This window comes from Spea bombifrons, chromosome 1 (assembly GCF_027358695.1).
Source record: "Spea bombifrons isolate aSpeBom1 chromosome 1, aSpeBom1.2.pri, whole genome shotgun sequence".
Classification (NCBI taxonomy): Eukaryota; Metazoa; Chordata; class Amphibia; order Anura; family Pelobatidae; genus Spea; species Spea bombifrons.
Window position 1 is genome coordinate 47,893,649 of NC_071087.1, and position 21,246 is coordinate 47,914,894.

Consider the following 21,246-nt stretch of genomic DNA (forward strand, 5'->3'; position numbering starts at 1 on the left):
CCATCTAGCGGCCTGTAGCTGTCCTCCGTGGACGAATCCACTATTGGTGTTCGGAGGGAGACTGATTTAGTCAAGCAATTGGGCAAGGATATTTTTTGTTGATAATAGTTTAGTGTGGAAAAATAAAAAAAAATACTAAAGTGCGCCACTGCAACCATCCAGTTGTTTTCTACACAATGAAACGCAGTAGTTTAAATTATTAATGGATGCGTCCGACAGGAGCTGTGACGTTAATGCCTGACGAACCAATGAACGGACACTGTGAGGGAAATTCAAATCTAGTGAAAGGGACAGGCTGTCGCCGCCCGGACCTATTGAGGGAAGTGTGTTGGGGGGGCAGTGACTGCCGCCGCCACCACCAGCCCGAAAATGTCGGAGGGCGACGCAGTTAAAGTGTGTGTGAGGATCCGACCCCTTATACAGAGGTAACAAAATATGTTAACTAAATGCTATTAGTGTCCTGTTGTTGGTTTATCTGAGGCGGCTGAACATTGTTATTGTAGCGGATGATGGGGTCGGTAATGGCAAAAGGCGAATTGTAGCAATTTACTCCGTTTTCCGTTAAAACAGGGAGCAAGGGGACCAAGTGAATCTGCTGTGGAAGTCTGGGAAATCCACTATTTCTCAAGTTGATGGGGCAAAATCTTTCAATTTTGGTGAGTAGTATTTAGTCTGCGTAACCAGTCTCTCATTCTTAACAGACAAAATATAACCAGTTCTGCATTAAGTAATGGAAGGGAAAATATACCATTTAATGTGCACCTGATAGGAGAAAATGACGCTGGGGGTGCTTTTAGGAGGAAAATAACCTGTATATCTGCAAGCCAAATCATCAGGCCTACCTATGGAGTAATATGCCGACCGCCAAAGCTTTCATTCTATATTTGTGATCTATAAGTGTATGGAATGCGCATTCTAATGACAGTCTGAGAACCGCAATTACGATGTAAAATAATCTGTGGTGTGGTTGTAACTTGTGCCTACTAAGTATGTGTTTGAGCCACTCCATAACTAGTCTTTTTTTGACTAGTGTTACCCCTCGGTTTAACTTTCGCAGCCTGCCCTTAATGGCTGAGGGGTTATGGATTGCTTGAGTGTATGTGAATGGAGCCCAAAGTAAGTTCTTCGAGGTGTGTGCCGGTGGGCTCTGTAATGCTATTACTATAGGTGGGCGGTGAGTATTAACTGTAAAAGTTACAATAGTTGTATCATGACATCATGCGCCTTCTGCATGTACATTATTGGCCTCCAAGTATATACAATCTCCCATAAAATTAACGTCTGGCATACATTCACAGCGTTGACAATATCTATCTATATGAATTATCAAGGAATACCAATAACAAAAGTTATGGTGGGTAGAGGTGATGGGAAAACCCTTCCACTAAAAATTAAGGGGGTAGTAGACACGAGAAAAGCCAGAAGGCTTGTTTTTCTCTCAGTAATCTCATGGTGCTGCCACAACCACAAGGGATTCTGGGTAGGTGCATACAAATAAGGTCAACAAATAAAATAGAATGATAGCCGGGGGGGTGGAATGTAATCGATAAAGCACTCTGTATGTTTCCTCCCATTTGCAAAGGTAGCTCTGGGTAATAGTGTATCATTTTGGTATCCATTGTCTTGGCAGTACTGCGTGAAAAGTTTTGATGATATTACCCCTTCTTTTCTTACCTCCATTTAGCCAGGTATATATTGTAAGCCTGGAAGAGAAGTACTCCCCTCATCCTCCTGTACCAGTATGCTTGTTAATCTTATTGCCGTATTCTTTGTTAATAATTAATATTCGCGGTGCGTAATCTCTATAAATGTAACGTAGATGTGCAGCCGCAATGCGTACATACCGGAAATACATTTTATGAGCCAAGGTAGAGAAACTTGCCAATCCATTTGCCAGCATATACATGTATTGTACGCAGATAAGAGTGGTAAAGGTTTGTACGCAAATGTATAGATCAAATATTGTTACCAGTTTGCTTTTTGCAGTGTTTTTGTATATGCTTCATTTTTCAGTGCCGTTTAAGTTTTTATTTCACCTACAATACCCATCAATTGTTAAAGTACCCTACACTACTTAAAGCAATGCTCAAAAGACGCTATACCTCAGAATTATTGTATACTAAGATGTTGAAAATGCGGTTTATAAATGTATAACTACACACAAATACACCCGTTGGACAGCGCTACGGAATTTGATGGTGCTATATAATACAATTAATAATAATAACTTCTTTCTACTAGATCGTGTGTTTCATTCTAATGAAACAACTAGTCAAGTTTACCAGGAGACTGCAGTCCCTATTATCCGATCGGTCTTACAGGGCTACAATGGTATGTATTCACGTGTTTCTGCTGTTGGACTTTTTCATTTTTAGATTAATTACCATGTCTTTTACGTTACAAAGCATTAGGAATATTTGCTAGTTCACATGCCAAGAGTACTATTTCTATGTTTTTTTTTTTTTAAAGGAACGATATTCGCGTATGGGCAGACATCCTCCGGGAAGACGTACACTATGATGGGTACGCCAAGTTCTTTAGGAGTAATTCCGCAGGCAGTCCAGGATGTTTTTAAAATAATCCAGGAGGTGGGTATTAAATGGCAAAAAAGTGTCTAATTTTATGACTATTTAGATCTTGGTCACTTTGGAATATCTAGATTCAAGATATCTGTATTTGTTCCAAAAATATCTGACATAATGCATGTAATGTATTCCTTTTAACAGTAAATGGGTTATATTTCCCCCTTCATTTGCTTCTCACATTGGCTCATTGCTTGTATGTTGTCCCCGCAGATACCAACTAGAGAGTTTCTCTTGCGTGTTTCCTATATGGAAATTTATAATGAAACTGTGACGGACCTCTTGTGCGATGACAGAAAAAAGAAACCCTTAGAAGTTCGAGAAGACATCAATGTAAGTCAACAAAACTTGATGGAGTTGCAGGAGGAAAACACAAATTAATAATTGCGAACTTTGGCAGAGATTGGTGGCCAAATGGCTGCATGGCAAGGGTCTGAATGCTTCTAGTGAAATACCCCGGGCGCTTCCAAACTCTGGACATTCTTTAGTAATGGATTTTGTTCCACCCAACTTCTTTAGTGACAATTATAGCAAAATCATACACACATTAGTCTTTTTTTATTAGTAAATATAATATTCATACTAAACATGGTATTAAAAGCTTATCTGTCCTTGAAATAACAATGTATGATTTTATGAGGATGCATGAAACATGAATTGTTGTTCAATGAACAAAGCTCTTGGGTTTTTGGGTATAGGAAGGGATGAAAAGCTCCAAGCTTGTCACTTGGTGTCATTAAAAAGGGCTTATTGTGGCAAATATTGCAATTACTAACTTGTTTTGCAGAGCTTGTGTTTGACCTGTATCCACATAAGGTGCTGTTTCGACAAAAGATATAGTCTCTCTTTGAAGGTTTATTCACATAAAAGCAACGCAGATATAATTGTTTCTGTAGCAGCGACATATTGTCACACGACAACTCTTCAGGGGACGTTGTTGTAGATGAAAAGGTTTAACCGGTTTTGATTGCTACTTGTATTTTTTTTCAGAGGACTGTATATGTTGCTGACCTGACAGAGGAACTTGTGACTATTCCTGATCATGTGATCCAATGGATAAAAAAGGGAGAAAGTAAGGATTTCTTTTTGTCCCTCTAAGTCTTAACTGTCAGTATCCCTGACTCCTCAATGAATTTCCTTTTAGATTGTTAATTTATGCAAAAAGCAGCTCCACAACGAAAGTCACAACATTATTATTCTCCTCCGCAGAGAATCGCCATTATGGTGTGACCAAAATGAATGAGCACAGTAGTCGTTCTCATACTATTTTTCGGATGGTAAGAATTCAAAAGCTTTTTCATTTTAAAGTCCTTTTTTGACACCCAATGCTTAAATACATTTTTTTCTTTTTTATGTAAAGATTATTGAAAGCAGAGAAAGAAATGATCCTGGAAATTCAGAGAACTGTGAAGGAGCTGTTATGGTGTCTCACCTGGTAATTAACTTGTAGTATTTATAGTTCTCTGAACCTTATTCTAGTTTTAGGTTTGCTGATTTTATACAGTTGTACTAGTTTGATGAACTTAGACAAAGCTTTAAATGCACACTTTACTATGTTAGCTAAGCAGATCCCTTTTTTTTTTGTTCCAAAGGTTTAATTACATAAAACACACAAACCTTTAAGAGTTTTTTTTTTATTTTATTTTTTTAAATTTCTAAGGGTGTTTGTCAGATTGAGGTAAACTTTTAAGTGATTACATAATTTTGGGAAGGGTTTTGTGCACAGCACCCTACACCGAGAGACAGGCTTGAGGACGTAAGAGGGGGGTAGAAGGGTTAGTGTTTTTGTGCTAGCACCAGGGTCAGTGTGTTTGTGAATACATGTATAGCGTTTGTGTATCGTGTAGTGTCACTGTGTGCATATGTATAATGCCATAGTCAGTGTGAGTGTATGTATAATGTCGGTGGCTACCTGTGCATGGTAGTAATCCTAATTCTGCAATTTTTTGCTGGTTCAATTCTAAGCTGAATGTGCTATGGTGAATAGGAAGTATAGATAAAAGTGCTGCTTGAGGCACAAAATCTGAGATGTGATTATTAACACCGACCTTTACAGATTCCCTTCTATTGGAGAATTTGCTAACCTTTTGTTAATGTATTTTAATCTCACCTGATTCTCTGTTGGCAGAATCTGGTCGACCTGGCGGGCAGTGAAAGAGCAAGCCAGACTGGTGCTGAAGGTAACAGGTTTTTGTAGTTTGACTACTAAGCAAACAAATTGACTGTATTCTCATAGTGAAGCTCATATTCTATTTGTTTTTTCCTTTCAGGCGTAAGGTTAAAAGAAGGGTGCAACATCAACCGAAGCTTGTTTATTCTTGGCCAAGTCATTAAGAAACTCAGTGACGGGCAAGCTGGGTGAGTGTAGTGGTGTTTTCTGACTTTATATGGTTGTGCAAAATATAGTTCCGTACACTGCAACAAATCTTTACTTTATTACTATATAAAACAGTATTTTTTTTTTTTGTGTGTGTATGAAACTCACATTTTAAATGCTGCATTCTCTGTGATTTTGGGTTTTAAAGACATTGAGCTCATGTTAGAGTTTTGGAAATGTAAGATGTCTTATTCTTGTACAGATTTAGTATATCTGGAGGCAATATTTAAAATGTCATTAAATCATTAATTTGTATATAAATACTGGGGTGTTAATACAAGGTGCAAATTGATTCTTACCATGTCAACGAATAAGTTATTCCTCGTATTGCAATGCGGTGGATGTGCAACAAAATTGCTCTTCATAACTCATCTAATGTCTTAATAAATAATGTGATCTGGCTAGTTCAGTGTGACCTTTTATGTGTGTGGGTGAGGAGGTGTTCAGAAAGCACTAACCAGGTTTTTTTTTTTGTTGTTTGCAGTGGGTTTATAAACTACAGAGACAGCAAATTAACTCGAATTCTTCAGAATTCATTGGGTGGAAATGCAAGGACATTGATAATTTGCACAGTTACACCAGTTTCGTTTGATGAAACTCTGAGCACTCTACAGGTAAATTGTTGCTTCACGGTTTGGAGGTGTTCTCCGCCTCACTCTGTCCATCATACATATCGCTGATCATAATGGCTGAACAGCTTAATATTTGTTTCATCTCACCAGAGAACATCCTCCAAAAGGCTAGGTTTTTGTACTGTGATAACCTGTAAACCTCACGATGCAGGACTCTTAATGGTTGAATTAATTTACCAGCTCCTTTGCTGTCTTTGGGTTAAGTTGAACCTCTCAGACCAAAGTTCCTGAATGATGAACTCTGTGTGGTCCCACGCTTTTTATATTTGCATAAAGGTGTTAGTATATTGTGGTACCTGCAGTTCTTTGGAAATAGCTTCTAACATAGTAACAGAGTTCGTAAGGTTGAAAAAAGACTAAGGGGGATCCACAATCTAAAAAGTCATTACACCAATTTCTGGAATCTTCCCAACTATTTAAAGACGGTCAGCTTGGTGCATGTAAACTTTTGGCCCGTTGGAATTCTGATATAGTGAAGTTTTAAACTGTCTGTGATGTGTGTCTATATAATGAATGTGTGATCAATTGACTAAATGTATGGTAACATGAAAAGTATGCAGTTACTACTGTAGAAATATCCTTGTGCTCTAACTGATGTCCTTTGCTTCTTCAGTTTGCAAGTACTGCAAAGCATGTGAGGAATACTCCGCATGTCAATGAGGTTTTGGATGACCAGGCGCTACTGAAGCGATATAGAAAAGAGATTATGGATTTAAAAAAACAACTTGAAGATTTAGAGGTAAACAAATCTATAATTTTCATTGAATGATATAGGAGGCAGTAAATTCATCTATATTTTACTGGCTCAAACATGTGACTTGGGACGTGATAAAGAATTTTGTATGTTTATACAAACATTTTTGTTCCTAAAAAAATATATGCTAGAATATTAAATGAAATGTCCTCTATGGTATGCTGAATACCAAAATATGAAGTGAATCATGTGAACGCGTGTAAACCTTTTCTCTGTATATTTCCAGAAAGTATTCATGTTATTTTGAATATACTTTGTATGATAAATTTGTTTTATTTAGGCATCATCTGAGTCACGAGCCCAAGCGATGGCAAAAGAAGAACGTTCTCAACTTCTGGATGAAATTAAACTACTTAAAAATGAGAGCGAAAATCGAATATGGAACCTGACAAACATTGTTGTTGCTTCTTCCCAAGAATCTGAGCAAGAACTACGGGTAAACTTCGCTTCTTGTATTAATGGAATTTGTATTTATTAGATGGAGTAATTTCGGGCACCTTTTTTTTTATTAATAAAATGTTTATTCTCTTAAATTTTTACTACTTTACTTTCACATCCTTTCTTACCAATTCAATCTAGGCAAAACGAAAAAGACGTGTCACATGGGCTCCTGGAAAAACCATAAATAGTTTTGGTTCTAGCAACTTTCCCAATTTTGAGATTCCATCAAAGATGACCACTGCTTCTAACAAGAGAGCAAAGTTTTCAGACTTGACGTTACTTACAGAGATAGATGATTGTAAGTACTGGTATTTTAAAATCAAATGTAAACCATTCTTCCATCTACGTTGTCTAAACCATATTTCTGATTTCTTTGGCACGTACTGGCAAAACCTGCATACTCCTGGGAATACCAACGTCTTTGTGGAACATAGTCCGCCAAATAGGCGACGCTGCAGTGCACTGCATACATAGCAACATGCCTATCTAGAGCGCTTTTGTGTTTGAAATCTGTAGTGCAATGAAAGTTTGTGGTGCTACACCTTAGTTCACAATCAAGTCATAGTCTCTGAAAACAATGGAAAGGGATAGGCTTTATGTACCTTTGGTAATTAACTGTTCAAGTATGGTAAAAAATGTACATTATGTATGTTGCTCAACTGTTTTTTCAAGATGGAGTTGGCTTTGACAGCAAGAAATATTTAAAATTCCATAGGTATTTAGCATATTGGTCCAACTTTGGAGTGTCTTGTTTCTTTTTCTGTTACGTACATCATAAAATCGGTAATAACCTACTATGCTATTTCTTCTTTCCCCAGCTGTTTGTACTGAGTTTTCAGATTTTGATGATCCAATCCGAGCGCTTGATGAATTAGGACCAGAGACAGACTGGAATCTTACAAGCAAAGTCACTTGGAGAGAGAAGCCCGCACACTGTCATTCTATGATAGATTTTGGTTCTGATGGGCAAAGTCCTGGCAGGTATAGATCGTCATTACCTCACTACAACATTATTAAAATAGTATTAATAGCTTTCTACATTTTTATGTTTTGAACCCTGTGCACTCAAAATATAGAGTTTGATGGCAGATAAGAACCAGTTGGCCCATCTAATCTGCCTGTTTTCTGGTGTATAGGCTAAGACGAATCAGTCCTTGGTCGCATCTTAGATTCAGGATAGATTTATGCCTATACCATGCATGTTTAAATTCCTTCACTGTATTGGCTGTTCCATTCATCTGCCACCCTTTCAGGAAAGTAAAACTTTCTTACGTTGGGATTTTGTTCTTTTTTAGGTCTGTGCAAATAAACTCCCTTGAAGTATTAAATGTTTCTATTGCATCCCATCTCTGTTCTCTTCTCCAAGCTATACATATTAAGATCCCTTAGTCTTCCATTGATTCAAGGACTGACTAATTTTGAGGATCCTTGTTACAATGATATATATATCTCACCATGGCAAAGAGAAACCACTTCCTGGTGCCCAGGGTTTTGCAGGGCTGCCATCATGGATCATATACTCTATGCTTTCCTTAGGGGGCATGGTATAGAAGGTGCTCGTCTCACCGCACCCCTGCAGGGAAACATAGCGTACCGGATTTATGATGGCAGAAGATACGCAGCGGCATGGCTGGTCTCCGTGAGCTGGGGGGGGTAGTAGTGTCTGTTTATGTATACCATAGTGTTGGACTTGGTGTGTATATGAATAGTGCTGGAGTCAGTGTGTATACGTATAGTGTCCGTGTGTAAATCTTATATATGTATAGTGTTAGCCAGTGTGCATGTGTATGCATATGGTGCTAGCATGTATAGTGGTGTTTGTTACACACACACACTCATGCTAATTCCATATTGTATTAGTATATTAGTACATAGAATATTAGTGTATGTGTTACTGTAGTATGTGAGCATAACATGTTAGTGTCGGTTACTGTATGGTGTTGGAGTGTATAAATGTATGTTGGGGTATGGCAAAACTCAACAAACCTTGGGCACCAGGAAAATAAAAACATGATTAGGAAATTACAAAAAGCTGGCTCCTGTCATAATATAGATTAGACATAGACAAATAATTACTTGCTTTTCTACTCTGTGATAAATCACTGTCATATATGTAACTTCTTTCAATTTTGCTAGTAACCTGATATTTTTCAAACCCCCTTTGATACAGTGACCAATGTAAGGGGTCCTTACTTCAGAAATCTAAAGAGATGGAGCAGAAAATTGCAGACCTGGAGAGCCAGTTGAAAAAAATTAATGACGAACACGAGTCCGATGCTAAAGAGAGAGAGTTGTTAAGAGATGAGAATTCAAAGCTGCAGCAGCTCCTGCAATCGCATGAAGATGAGAAAATCAAACTTGTTGCGGGCTTTGAACTCAAAATTACGAGTTTGGAAGACCAACTTAAGTCCAGGAGTGAGAATGCCGAGTCCATTAAGAAACAGGGTGAAGGTTTGGATGACACTGAGGCAATGGGATATGCTAGGAATGACATTCAAAAAACAGAGCCAGATCACGCTCCTCAAAACAACTTTGAAGTACAAGTAAATCTCGAAAAACCTCCAAACGCTGATCATAGTGTCTGTCAGGAGCAAATGCTGATGCTAGAGCAAAAAGTATTAGATTTAGAAGAAATAATTGAACACCTTAAGAGTCAAAGCAAACAGCAAGACGAAAAAAATGTAAGTAAACCTAACATTTTACACTAAAAATACGTGCACACGCTCTATGGAGACACCCCATCACAGTAACTTTTTCTTCTGTCCCTCTTTACCATGGTTCTCTCCAACGGCCAACTGCTAAGACTGTTTTGATTAAACCAGAGGTATCTACTCCATTATTAGCGCAGCCTCTCTGGTTGTCTTTTAGTAAAGTCGTGAGAATACTTGGCCTCGCCATACAAAGCTGAATCTTTAAGGGGGTAATGGTTGTTGTGTACTGCAGAGACCTCTAAGTGTTGTTGTTTTTGAGTTGCACATGTGCTTGATTACCTAGCTTTTTGTCCACCAAACGGGTGACGGCTGATGAAGCTATTAATCTTAACCATCCTTTTCGTAACGGGCTGCCGCCCCTTTTACATAAGAAACATGCCAGGGTTTGGCTGCTGTTAATTGTAAATACAGTGAGAGTACATAAAACACCAAGTTCATTGTCTCACCTAAGGCAAATATATAGTGGGGGGGAACCTTTTTAGGGGGCAGGTTTGGCAACTCCAGTGCTCTGTTCATTGGTTTAATAAAGCTCTACCTTATTTCTTTTTCAGGCTCATGCAGAAGACTTCTTAGAGAGTGTTCAGCTTTGTGAAGCTCTCATGAATGAGAAGGTAAGCAACAAGCAAGTTGTGTTGGCTTATTGTTGTGTTGGCGTATTGTTGTGTAAGTTTGATGCTTACGCTGACTTTCCGCAGGGAGATGCTCTTGAGGAACTGGCTATCATGCGCAATAACCTTGACGCCCTTGTACTGAATAATGAAGGCCTAAAAAGGGAGATTAAAGAGTTGGAGCAGCAGCTTAAGGAAAAGAATGAAACAAATGAGTTTGAAAGTTTAGAGAAGGAAATCCAGAAAGAGCACGAGGTAAGAACAATTCACATAGTTCATTGACGTCCGATGCTAAACGTGTTGCAGGCTGAAAAAATACGTAAATGTTTGGAGATGTAAATTATAACATGTTATAAAAATCTGAAAATCATAAGGATTATGGATCATGGTTATGTGTGTAAGAGGCGTGGCAGGTGAAAGAGGGAGTAGTGTGTGTGTGTATTATAGTGTCTGTGTTTATAGTGCTGGAGTGTGTGTATACTGTATTAGTGTGTTTGTGTGCTACATATATATAAATATCTACTGTATTGTAGCACCAGGTTCAGTCAGTGTGTATATGTGTGTGTGTTAGCATGTAAGGTGTTTGTTACAGCATGGTGTTAGCCTGTTTTTTTGTTTTTTTTTATGGTAAGCCTCGACAAATCCCTGGAGCCAGGTTGGGTACATGAAAATAAAGACATAATGGGGGGGGGGAAATCGAACTGGCTTCTAACTTTTTTGGCTGGCTCCTAGATCCAAGCTTTTAAAGGGATATCTGACCAAAATTCAACATTCTGTAAATTCTACAAGAAACAAAAACACTGCTATGTAGAAAGCCTGGTGTGTTTGAAAATAACATTTGTGAATGAATAGGATGAATTTATTTGTGTAGAATTAGACAGATGTGGGTTTGACTTACTCTGTTCGCTATACGTTTGTCAACAGTGATAAATGCCACTAACAAGAACGGCGCTCCACAATGCGTATTTAAATGCGGTTACCAGGGCTAACAGTTTTTTTCCTGCAGCACAAGCCCACTGGGGTTGGACCTTCATAGTGAAAGTTAAGGAATTGAAACCACAACTGTCCCATTTCATAAACTTGGTTTTGACTGGTTGAGATATAGAATGTATGGGTTTTAGTCAGGAAACGGTTATATGGCAGCCGCTGGATTCTTAGAAAATAGTTTCCTTGCACACCATATTTATTCGGGTCCGATTTAATTGACTGACGCTCGACTACTGTGATCTGCTAAGAGCATGATGGTTTTTCAATATGGCTGTCTGGTTTTCCCTTTTAAATGCTTGCATTTAAAATTCTGCTTTGGGTTGTTTAACTGTGTTTGTCTCTTAATGGGTTCTGCTCTGAAACAGTTCATTACGTTTCTGTTCGATAATCCTTCTTATTAACCTGATCTTGATTGACTAAGTAGGGCTGTAATTCACCCGTCTTAAAATCACAATATATAGATGCTTATCAAATACACCAGTTTTATTATCTGCGACCGTGCACGTGTGTGTACAAGAATGAGGCACGTTTTAATTGGATGGCTCCTAATCGCACCAACGCTAATTCTTTTATCTTTGTTTTGGAGGTTCCTTGCTCTTTTGGTGATGGCTTTTTAATCACTATAAATGCTTGCTAATTCTCCCCTGCACTATTGCTTAATTGCGTTCCAGGCAAACTTAATCCACGAAATTAACTGCTTAAAGGAGGTAGTTGAGAGGAAAAAGAATGTAGAGGTGGTCAACCAAGAGCTTGAGGTGAGAGTCTTCGGTGTCTGGTAATGTTCTCATATTCATTAACATGCTCTAAAAGGCGTTTAAAATATGTGCTGGAAACCTAGCTGATACTTTTATCTTTTTATATTTTTAAAGAGCGGATGTGTATTGTCTGCCTTGGTTTATATTCTGAGAAATATAATATATTATTTAATGTATATAATAATGTAATGTATATGTAACATTGATTAATATGATCCTTATTTATGGTGTGGCCATACCGGAATTTCTGGTAGGGTCATGATACATTTGCAGGTTTGAAATGAGAATTCTCAATCTAAATACTAAATGTATGATAATGTTCTGGTTTGTCACATTTATCAGTTTGCACATTACTTGCTGTTTGAAAATTATATCAGCATCGTATCTTTAGATCTAGCCTTGTATGTCCAACCCATGGTATTTAAAAAAATTTTAAATGTATGTTTTCAGTTAAAGGATTTAAGTATTTCAATCGTTGAACAAGATATGATGCATGGCCCTTAATGTTTAAAAAAAAAAAAAAAAAGTAATAAGTGGCATTTGTGTTAAACATTGCAGACTGAATTGGCGAGTAAGTCAAAACTTTTAGAAGATAAAGAGCTGCAACTGCTTGAATTAAGGAAACATGCTGATAACCTGCAGAACAAAGTCCGGAACCTAGATTTTATTGCCTCTGTGGTAAGGTCTACCTCATTAGTCCGAGATATCTTAATATGCTCCCTAAAGACATGCAATGTGACCCCCATCAACATCAATTGCACTTTATAGTGCCCTCTAGGACGTCTCCAGGTAAAGCAAATGTGCTTCTAATTTTCAGGGTGACGGCGAGAAGCTGTGTGAAGAAGTGTTCCAGTTAAAGCAATCCCTTTCTGATGCTGAAGCCGTAACCCGTGATGCACAGAAAGAATCTGCCTTCCTTAGAAGTGAAAATTTAGAGCTAAAGGAGAAAATGGTTTGTATACACCATCTTTATGAAATATTTGTTTAATTTTTACCACTACTGTGTAACTTTAAATGCGATTACTTTGGGGAAATACTGTAACATTTACAAATAGCTGTCTAGTTTGCCTATACAGGAGATGTAAGCGCATTTAATGCCATAAATAAATCCCTGAGGTGTGCCAAAAGTTGTAAGGTACATGTTAAATGCTTGTGATGAGCTAGAAGAGAGAGTTAATTGTACATCGGGTTCTTATTTCGCTTTTATGAATAGTCTAATCTATAGTCTACATTCAAATACTATAAGATTTAGTGCAATGTCCATATCCACCTCTCTAGGAATAGCTTTCATTCTCCTTCCTAGGATCCCAAACCTCATAATTGTATTTATTTTTTTTTACTTTTTTATTATAAACAGGAGCAGGTGTCAAGTCGTTCTGAGCAAAGGGAAAAGGATGCTTCTATGTATGAGAAGCAGTTGGAAGCAGAAAAAACAAAATACAAACAAATGCAAGGAGATTTGCAAAAAGAGCTGCAGTGTGCATATAGCGAAATTAACCAACTAAATGGTCTAATGGCTGGAAGAGTACCTAAAGGTTTGGCATTTTGATGTGGCTGCTTTATCTGGTTGCATAAAGTTTCCCATATGTAGTGTGTATTTTTCCCCAGTTGACAAATTAAACTCCCTCTTTTGAAATTGTTGTTCTTAATACTGCAATCCCAGATTATTATTATTATTATTATATTTCCAGACCTGCTTTCTCGTGTGGAATTGGAGAAGGAGGTTGCTAACTACTCCAAACAACTGAACAAACTACAAGAAGAAAAAAGTATTTTAGAGAAGGAAGTAGAATGCTTGTCAGTTTACAAATCTTTACCAAGTGAGATTGAACATCTGAAACAAGAGGTACTCCTTTAAGTGTACTTTTAAATGACCAGCTTTAATTATACATTTTAATACAGTTAGGGTTTTAAAAAAAAATAAATAAACGAGCTCCAAAATGTTAATTCTTTACGTTGTTTCTGTTGCACTTGATTTGATGGAAAGTAGATCCATTTATCTAATCCGTTGCCTTTTACTAGTTATGCCAGACCTCAGAAGAGTTACAATTATTAAAGAATGAGCAAGAACAATCTGCAAGTACAGTCCGCGACCAGGAGATAAAGCTGCAAGAGCAAATGGAGCAGATTAATAAATTGACTGATGAAGTGACTCTTGAACAATCAAAGTTTCATCAGGCTGAAGAGCAGTACTTTGAACTGAAAAAACTGCACCAGGAACTTGAAGAAAAATTCCTGCTTGCAGCTGAGGAAATTGGACGTAAGCAAAGTGAAGCTGAATGTTTACTTAAAGAAGTGGAGCAACTCAAATGCACGGTCACTGCTGTGGAAGGAAAGGTATGTACATGTGTTTCAGTGTATGTGTTTATTTGTATATGTGTGTATAGAGAAGTAGATATATATTTCTGTTCATGCCCTTCTAGTTGTCTTCCGCTAATGAAGAACTTGGCCGAACAGTCGGTGAAAAAGAACATCTGCTTCAGGAGCTTTCTGATGCTAAGCAGGCTGTTCTCAGAGACGAGCAGCTGAAGAGCACCCAACCAACCAAAGAAGAAAAGGGCAGTGAAGTCATCTTTCCACTTCTGAGTTTGGATGAAGTCACAGGCCTTATAAAGGAAAAGGATGAGATCCAAAGGGCTATAGAAACAGAGAGGGACAGTTACAAAGAGCAAGTAAGTATATATTTAGGAGTTTGGCCAATATGTTGTGTGTCTTGAAAGCAGACCAGGCTCACTATGATGTAATGATATATAATGTAAAGTAGTATTCTATACTATAGATTGAAATGTTGCAAGAGATGTCTCTTTTATAAACATGTGCTCTTCCTAATGTTCCGGTGTGTTTGTTAATCTACTTTGTAACTGGACAAGTATACTTTATTTTATTATAATTGAAAGCTCTTTTGGTTTTAGTAACTTTGAAATAATGGTATTTGAGTCATAACATCGGTTTGTTTGTTTTTGTTTAAGTTGTCATCACTTGCTGACCTTCTCCAAGAGCAAGCTAATAAACAGTCGGAGTTTAATAGAGAAAAACAAGAATTTGAAGAACATCAAAGTAAATTGTTTTCTGAGATTGAACAGCTCCAGAACAGTTTAAAGGACGCTCAAGCATCCCTGGATGCCGTACAAGCAGAGAAGTTTGAAATTTCTGAACAACTCCAAAGTATTCAGAAGGAATTGGAAATTGGTGTCCAGCAAAGGCATGATCTTCAAGTCACATTAGGAGAACTTAAAGCGGAGAGAGATGACCTTAAACAAGATCTAAATGAAAATATTGAACTGGTAAATATCAAGCTACCTATTAGGTGTTGTGGTGTTTGTTTTTATATATATCAAAACCCTTGAATTTACCCTGCCTGTTCTAATATTCTTGAGTCTTATGACTTGTCATGTTAGCCATGTTGTTTGTTAAATGGTAACATCTTTTGTCACTGTAAACGTTTTTTTACAGCCCTTTTTATCTCTGCAGTCAACAGTAGACTGTAATTAATACAGAAATATTTTACTTCCAAAATATAATTTGCCTAATTTTTCTATATTTTCGCATATCAGTCCATTGAAACACAGGACGAGTTAAGGTCCACCCAGGAAGAACTAAAACAACAGAAACAGCTTGTGAATGAATTAAGAAAGCAAATAGAAGCCACTGCCAATAGTATTCCACTGCAAGGTCTCGAATCCAACATGGAAGAAGAGGTTTGTAAAGATTTACAACAATATATTGTATAATTAACTCATTGAGTTTTCTTATTGCCTTTCACCTTGTGCCTGTATTCTCTAATGGAATTTGGTGCGTTGGTGTTTCTCAGTGTTCATAGGAGGCCTGAGTATATACGAAGCTTGCTAGGGCAAATAAAATGATCTGTGCTCTCTCTCCTTTGTGATTCTCTCATGACTTGACTGCATGGGTCAACAAATTTGGATTGGAGCTAGGAGCCAGCCAAAGAATTTGAGCAAACTTTTCTTTTCTTCCCCAATCATATGTTTATTTTCATATCACCCCCTGATCTGCAGTTAAAGGATTCTACACACATCCTAACGCCATACACTAATAGACACGCTCGTACTAAAGCCATACTGTAACATAAACAAAACACACACAAACACTACATTCTTATACACATGTGCACACAATCCAGCAACATATACACACCGACTGACTGACTAACACTATACATATATAAACACCCACACTAAACACTATGGACACATACACACTGACACTAGCACTACAATACTGTAGACATACTGACTCTAGCACTATAGATAAAGCATGTAGACACACTCAGACTGACTCCAGCACTATACATGTACACACTGACTGACACTACAGTATACACATACATCACCCCCCCCCCCCACACACACACACACACACACACACACGCATACACAGTAGCAAGGAGCGTGGCAGGTCTCTATATTCTGCCATTGCGAATCCGTAATGTGACCATTCTGGGCACCTCACGGTGCTCTCTTCACCGCGTTCCCATAGGAAAGCATAGAGTGCCTCGTTCATGGTAGGCCAGTTTTACCCCCTTGTCCTGTAATAACCTGGGTGCCAGGAAGTGGTTTCTAGTTGCCATGGTGACCATGCACCCAGGGTTTGTGGAACCCCACTGTACCGAATAAAATTAGTACTTTTTATACTGTCTCGGCTGTTCAACACGGTAAAGCTTGCTTTGAAAACAAAGCTGACTTATAAAGAATAGGATGACTTCCAATACTACTACTAATAATAATTTAAGAAATAAGGATTATAGGATACACGGCATATAGTATGGGAACAATGGACATCACATTTGCAAATGTAGCTTTTCTTTCTGCAATTGGTAGTTTTTAGAGCTGTAGTTGCAGCTGTTCAGATTAAATGAAGACCCCTTAAAAGTTACGTTGCTTTTGTCTGCAACTCTTGCACTCTCAAAACTCTTGTACATCTGCTTTTTCCAGATTTCAGCCTTAACAACAAAGCTGAATGAAAATGAATTGAAGTTCCAGGAACTTTATGATGAAAAGCTTGTGCTTGAAAAAGCCCATCAGGACCTAGTCTGTGAGATGGAGCTTCTCCAGGAGCGTATGACCACAGCTGAGCAAGCTCTGGCAGAGGCGCAGCAAGAGGCTGCTATGGCTGGACAAAAGATCTTCACCCTTGAGGAGCAACTGATATCCATCTCCTCTGAGAGAAATGAGGTAAACCTGAAACATGAGTTTACAGGGATAGCGGCTCATGCTGTGTGAACTAGAGATTAGTGATACAATGGTGGTCTTTTGTTGAAAGAGGAGATATAACTTTAGGATGCAATCTTGCACACAACAGGTGCGGTTCTACTTGGACAAAACATTAATTGCACGCTCCAGTATGTTTGTCAAATGACAATTGTTACCTGCAAAACATATAATTTTATTTTATGCATTATCTACCTTGACAGACCGAGCACCAGTGTGAAGATGTTAAAATCCAGGAACTTCAAGAGCAGTTACTGGCAACCACTCATGACGGGGAGGAATTACAGGAAATATTGAAGACTGTAAGAGCGGAACGGGACCAACTAAAACTTGATCTTCAGGAAAGCATTGAAATGGTAGGCTTTTCGTCAACCCAAAAATATCTCTTGATAGCATGCTCATTAGTTTTAGTTTTTAATTGTAATTTATTTTTGTTTTAGTCCATTGAAACGCAGGAGGAATTAAGAGGTGCTCTAGAGGAGCTGAAAAATAAAAAACAGATGTTGGATGACTTGAAGCATCAAGCAAATGAACAAAATATGGTCTCTGATGACCATTGTAAAAATCCTCAGAGGGACCTGGAACTTAGAGTAAGTTTGTGTGCAGGGCACATGCCAAGAAGAAAGCACTGCTCTAATCAGTTTAATGTTGTAAATTGTGTTTACGTGGAGTAATTATGTTTTCCTCTTAAAAGGCCTTCGATTTGCAAGAAAAGATGAATGTGCTGACTTGTGAGAGAGACTCCCTTCTAGTTGAGCTTCAGAACATAACAGATCAAAAAACAGAGCTGGAAGAGCTTGTTTCTAGACTTACAGCAGAGCAGGATGTTCAAGAGAAAAGCGCAGAAAGCCTTCTGGTGAGTTTGGAATCTAGTACTCTTTACGATAGAAACTCAATATGCATAGAAGAAAAGATCTGCTTTGATTTGAGAGCTAATGGCTTTTTCTAGAGCAGGTTTTGGATTCCTGGTAATGACAGGTGAATTTTAACTGATGGAGAAACCTTTTTAAGGCCCTTTCGAGGTTGGATTTCTGGAAGTGAAGTCCGTGAACCCTGGGACAGTTTGCATAGGATAGACTTGAAATGTTCAGTAGTTGCTGAACTCAAATTTTTGCTAGGGCAGGGGAAAAAATCATACATAAATCATAAATACATGAAACAGTGTGTTTGTGTTCCCTTTTAGCATTCAGAAGGTGTAGCAGATTAATTGTTTCCAACACTAAAGAACTTAATTACAACTTGACATGAAATGAAAAAGAATGTCTATCCTATATAAAATCACACATGCACGTATAAATTATAAGTTTATTTTTAATATTGCAGTATATACCCCACTGTAATTGTGGAAATCCATATTTGTGTTTGCAGGTGCCAGCATTAGCAGAAAAGCTTCAGGAAACAGAAGCCAAGTATCAGGAGCTTCACGATGAAAAATGTTCCCTCGAAACCGCACATCAGAGTCTAATAAACAAGATGGAACTTCTTCAGCAACGCATGACCACAACAGAGCTGGCTCTGGTACAGGCACAACAAGAGGCTGAGCAGAAAATGTCCTCCCCCGAGGGCCGCCCCACATCTGTGTTTTATGAGGAACATACAATAAAGGGACTGCAAGAAGAAAAGGACACGCAGACGGAAGAGGAAAGGAGAACAGCACAGGTTGGTTTGGTGTTACTACTATAACAAAATGCAAAGTAAGTGAATAGAAGAAAAATCTAAGTCAAATCAAAGCATTTGTATATGATAACATTGTTGCTACTGAAAGACATCTAGCTTTTTGTACCAAATTATTGTAGTAATATTGTGAACAGACACTAACTTTTTTTTTTTTCCCTGTAATTTTATTTTTATAGGAAGAGCTGATTGCGCTACTTGAGGTTGAGAAGGCTGAGCGAAACCATCTTAAGTGTCAAGTGGAAGAAGAACATAAAAAGGTGGAAGAACAAAAACTTAAACTGGATAGCATTTTTGAAACACTCAAGGAAACTGGTAAGTGGCCTCAAATGTTTTTATTCATTTTAGAGATCAGTGAAGCTTGGTTTTAGCGAAGGAGATGGTGGGATTTGACTTCTTAAAGATTGTTTTGCTTTATTTCCAGAATCCAAATATGAAAAGATATCGGAGAAACTTGAACAGGTGACCGAAGAGCGGGACCAGCTGCTTTTTACTTTGGATTCTTTGACAACTAATGGAACTCTCGGCAAAGGACCTGTGTCGTGCAGACAGGTAAACAGTAGAGCATGTGGTGACTTTTTTGTTTTCGTGTGTATTCTAGAGCGCTGCTTTTGTGGGGCTAACCTGATTATTTATGTAGGCAAAAGATCAGGAGCTGCAGACAGAGGGAAAATACGCTCAAGAAACCGAAGAAAGTATGTGGGATATAAAGAAAAGCCTAGAGGAGACTCAAGCTGAGCGCAATCTTCTTAATGAAAAACTTGATCAACTAAAGGACCAGTTGTGTTTATTTTCCCAAGAAAAAGAAGAACTTCAAAAGGTTATTGATGATCTTAACACAGAGCTAAATCAGAAGATGAAAGACCTAGAGGAATATGAACATGTAAGAAGCATGATGGATTATTTGTTGTATTGTGGTGCTTTTTCTAAAACTCAATCTTATATGAAGTAGTTTATTTTGTTTTCTGGCCCATTTGTTTCGGACATAAATCGAGGGGGCTCTTCACATTTGGAAACAATTTGTTGTCACTCATGTTTTCTCTAAATGTCTCCTTACCTTCCCTGCTTTAGTGTCCCTGTCTCTGTGCCACGCAGTTCTGCTTCTTTTGCGTCTTCCTGTTCTGTCTTCTCTCTTTTGTCTTTGTCCACTGCACCAAAAAGTGTTTTGTTCACTTCTTCTTGGACAATGGGACAAGGACATGACCTCCTGGCCATATATTTTCCCCCCGGAGTAGAGCATGTGTACAGAGGCTTTGCCTTTTTAACAGAAGTAACCTCCCGTGAACTTCTGCAAAATGGTGGCGACAAAGAAAAAAAAAATGAAATGACCCCTGTTCAAAAGTCTGGATACCCTTAATACGACATGCAGTCTTTTGTAATAGTTGTCTATGAGGCTCCAAATTCATGCAGGTGGTATAGCTGCCCATTCGTCATTGCAAAATGCCTCCAGGTCATGCAAATCTTTGGTAGTTTTGCATGAACCACATGTTTGAGATCTCCCCAGAGTGGCTCGATGATATTAAGGTCAGGAGACTGTGATGGCCACAGCTGTTACCACTGGAGGGTCAACTTGGCCTTGTGCTTAGGATAATTGTCATGCTGAGAAGTCCAAGAGTGTCCTATGCGCAGCTTTCATGTGGAAGACTTGTCTGCCAGTGTTTCCCAATAACATGCTGCATTCATCTTGCCATCAGTTTTCACAAGATTCCCTGTGCCTTTAGAGCCCCCCCCAAACATCACTAAGCCACCATCATGCTTCACAGTGGGGATGGTATTCTTTGCGCTATAGGCCTTGTTGACCCCTCTCCAAACATGGCGCTTATGTTTGTGACCATAAAGCTCTGTTTTGGTCTCACCACTCCCAATTACAATGTGCCAGAAGCTGTGAGGTGTGTCAAGGTGTTGTCTGGCATATTGTAACAGGGCTTTTTTGTGGCATTGTTGCAGTAAAGGCTCATTTTTCTGGCAACTTGACCATTGAGCTCATTTTTGTTCAAGTATCGTAGTATTGTGCTCCTTGAAACAACCACACCTGTATTTTTCCTGAGGTTACCTGTGGGTTTCTTTGTATCCCAAACAATTCTTCTGGCAGTTATGACTGAAATCTCTCTTGGCCTTCCTGACCTTGACTTGGTATCAAAGATCCCTGAATTTTCTACTTCTTAATAAGTGATTAGACAGGACTGACTGGCATTTTAAAGGCTTTGGATATCTTTTTTTAAATTCCTTTCGCTCTTTATAAAGTTCCATTACCTTGTTACGCAGATCTGTTGACAGTTCTTCTCTGCTCCCCTTGGCTCAGTATCTAGCCTGTTCAGTGCATCCACATGATGGCTAACAACATTTCACAAGGCTATGCAAACGTTTGAGCACAAGTGTATATGTAGATATAGATATAGATGTGTGTGTGTGTATATATATATATAGATATATTGTGTATGTATATGTAATATAGGGCCAAGGCCACAGTTACCGTAAGGCTTTACATGAAATTGAA

At 38.3% G+C, this 21,246-nt stretch overlaps 1 protein-coding gene across 1 annotated transcript in view; it reads left to right on the plus strand.

Moving 5' to 3' along the window:
- Positions 1 to 291: 291 nt before the first annotated feature.
- The window catches only part of CENPE (centromere protein E), a 33,597-nt gene continuing 12,642 nt past the window's right edge, over positions 292 to 21,246 (plus strand). Inside the window, exons 1-35 of the mRNA XM_053461542.1 lie at positions 292 to 425; positions 571 to 656; positions 2,242 to 2,331; positions 2,470 to 2,588; positions 2,796 to 2,915; positions 3,573 to 3,654; positions 3,792 to 3,859; positions 3,943 to 4,017; positions 4,711 to 4,762; positions 4,853 to 4,940; positions 5,444 to 5,573; positions 6,205 to 6,330; positions 6,626 to 6,781; positions 6,925 to 7,084; positions 7,605 to 7,767; positions 8,957 to 9,467; positions 10,049 to 10,108; positions 10,193 to 10,360; positions 11,764 to 11,847; positions 12,406 to 12,525; positions 12,665 to 12,799; positions 13,205 to 13,382; positions 13,539 to 13,693; positions 13,870 to 14,184; positions 14,271 to 14,519; positions 14,817 to 15,131; positions 15,402 to 15,545; positions 16,800 to 17,039; positions 17,279 to 17,431; positions 17,516 to 17,665; positions 17,770 to 17,931; positions 18,444 to 18,734; positions 18,929 to 19,064; positions 19,174 to 19,301; positions 19,390 to 19,632. Of these exons, the coding sequence (XP_053317517.1) occupies positions 370 to 425; positions 571 to 656; positions 2,242 to 2,331; positions 2,470 to 2,588; positions 2,796 to 2,915; positions 3,573 to 3,654; positions 3,792 to 3,859; positions 3,943 to 4,017; positions 4,711 to 4,762; positions 4,853 to 4,940; positions 5,444 to 5,573; positions 6,205 to 6,330; positions 6,626 to 6,781; positions 6,925 to 7,084; positions 7,605 to 7,767; positions 8,957 to 9,467; positions 10,049 to 10,108; positions 10,193 to 10,360; positions 11,764 to 11,847; positions 12,406 to 12,525; positions 12,665 to 12,799; positions 13,205 to 13,382; positions 13,539 to 13,693; positions 13,870 to 14,184; positions 14,271 to 14,519; positions 14,817 to 15,131; positions 15,402 to 15,545; positions 16,800 to 17,039; positions 17,279 to 17,431; positions 17,516 to 17,665; positions 17,770 to 17,931; positions 18,444 to 18,734; positions 18,929 to 19,064; positions 19,174 to 19,301; positions 19,390 to 19,632 (5,508 nt within the window). The 5' untranslated portion in view covers positions 292 to 369. The remainder of the gene's footprint in view (positions 426 to 570; positions 657 to 2,241; positions 2,332 to 2,469; positions 2,589 to 2,795; positions 2,916 to 3,572; positions 3,655 to 3,791; positions 3,860 to 3,942; positions 4,018 to 4,710; positions 4,763 to 4,852; positions 4,941 to 5,443; positions 5,574 to 6,204; positions 6,331 to 6,625; positions 6,782 to 6,924; positions 7,085 to 7,604; positions 7,768 to 8,956; positions 9,468 to 10,048; positions 10,109 to 10,192; positions 10,361 to 11,763; positions 11,848 to 12,405; positions 12,526 to 12,664; positions 12,800 to 13,204; positions 13,383 to 13,538; positions 13,694 to 13,869; positions 14,185 to 14,270; positions 14,520 to 14,816; positions 15,132 to 15,401; positions 15,546 to 16,799; positions 17,040 to 17,278; positions 17,432 to 17,515; positions 17,666 to 17,769; positions 17,932 to 18,443; positions 18,735 to 18,928; positions 19,065 to 19,173; positions 19,302 to 19,389; positions 19,633 to 21,246) is intronic.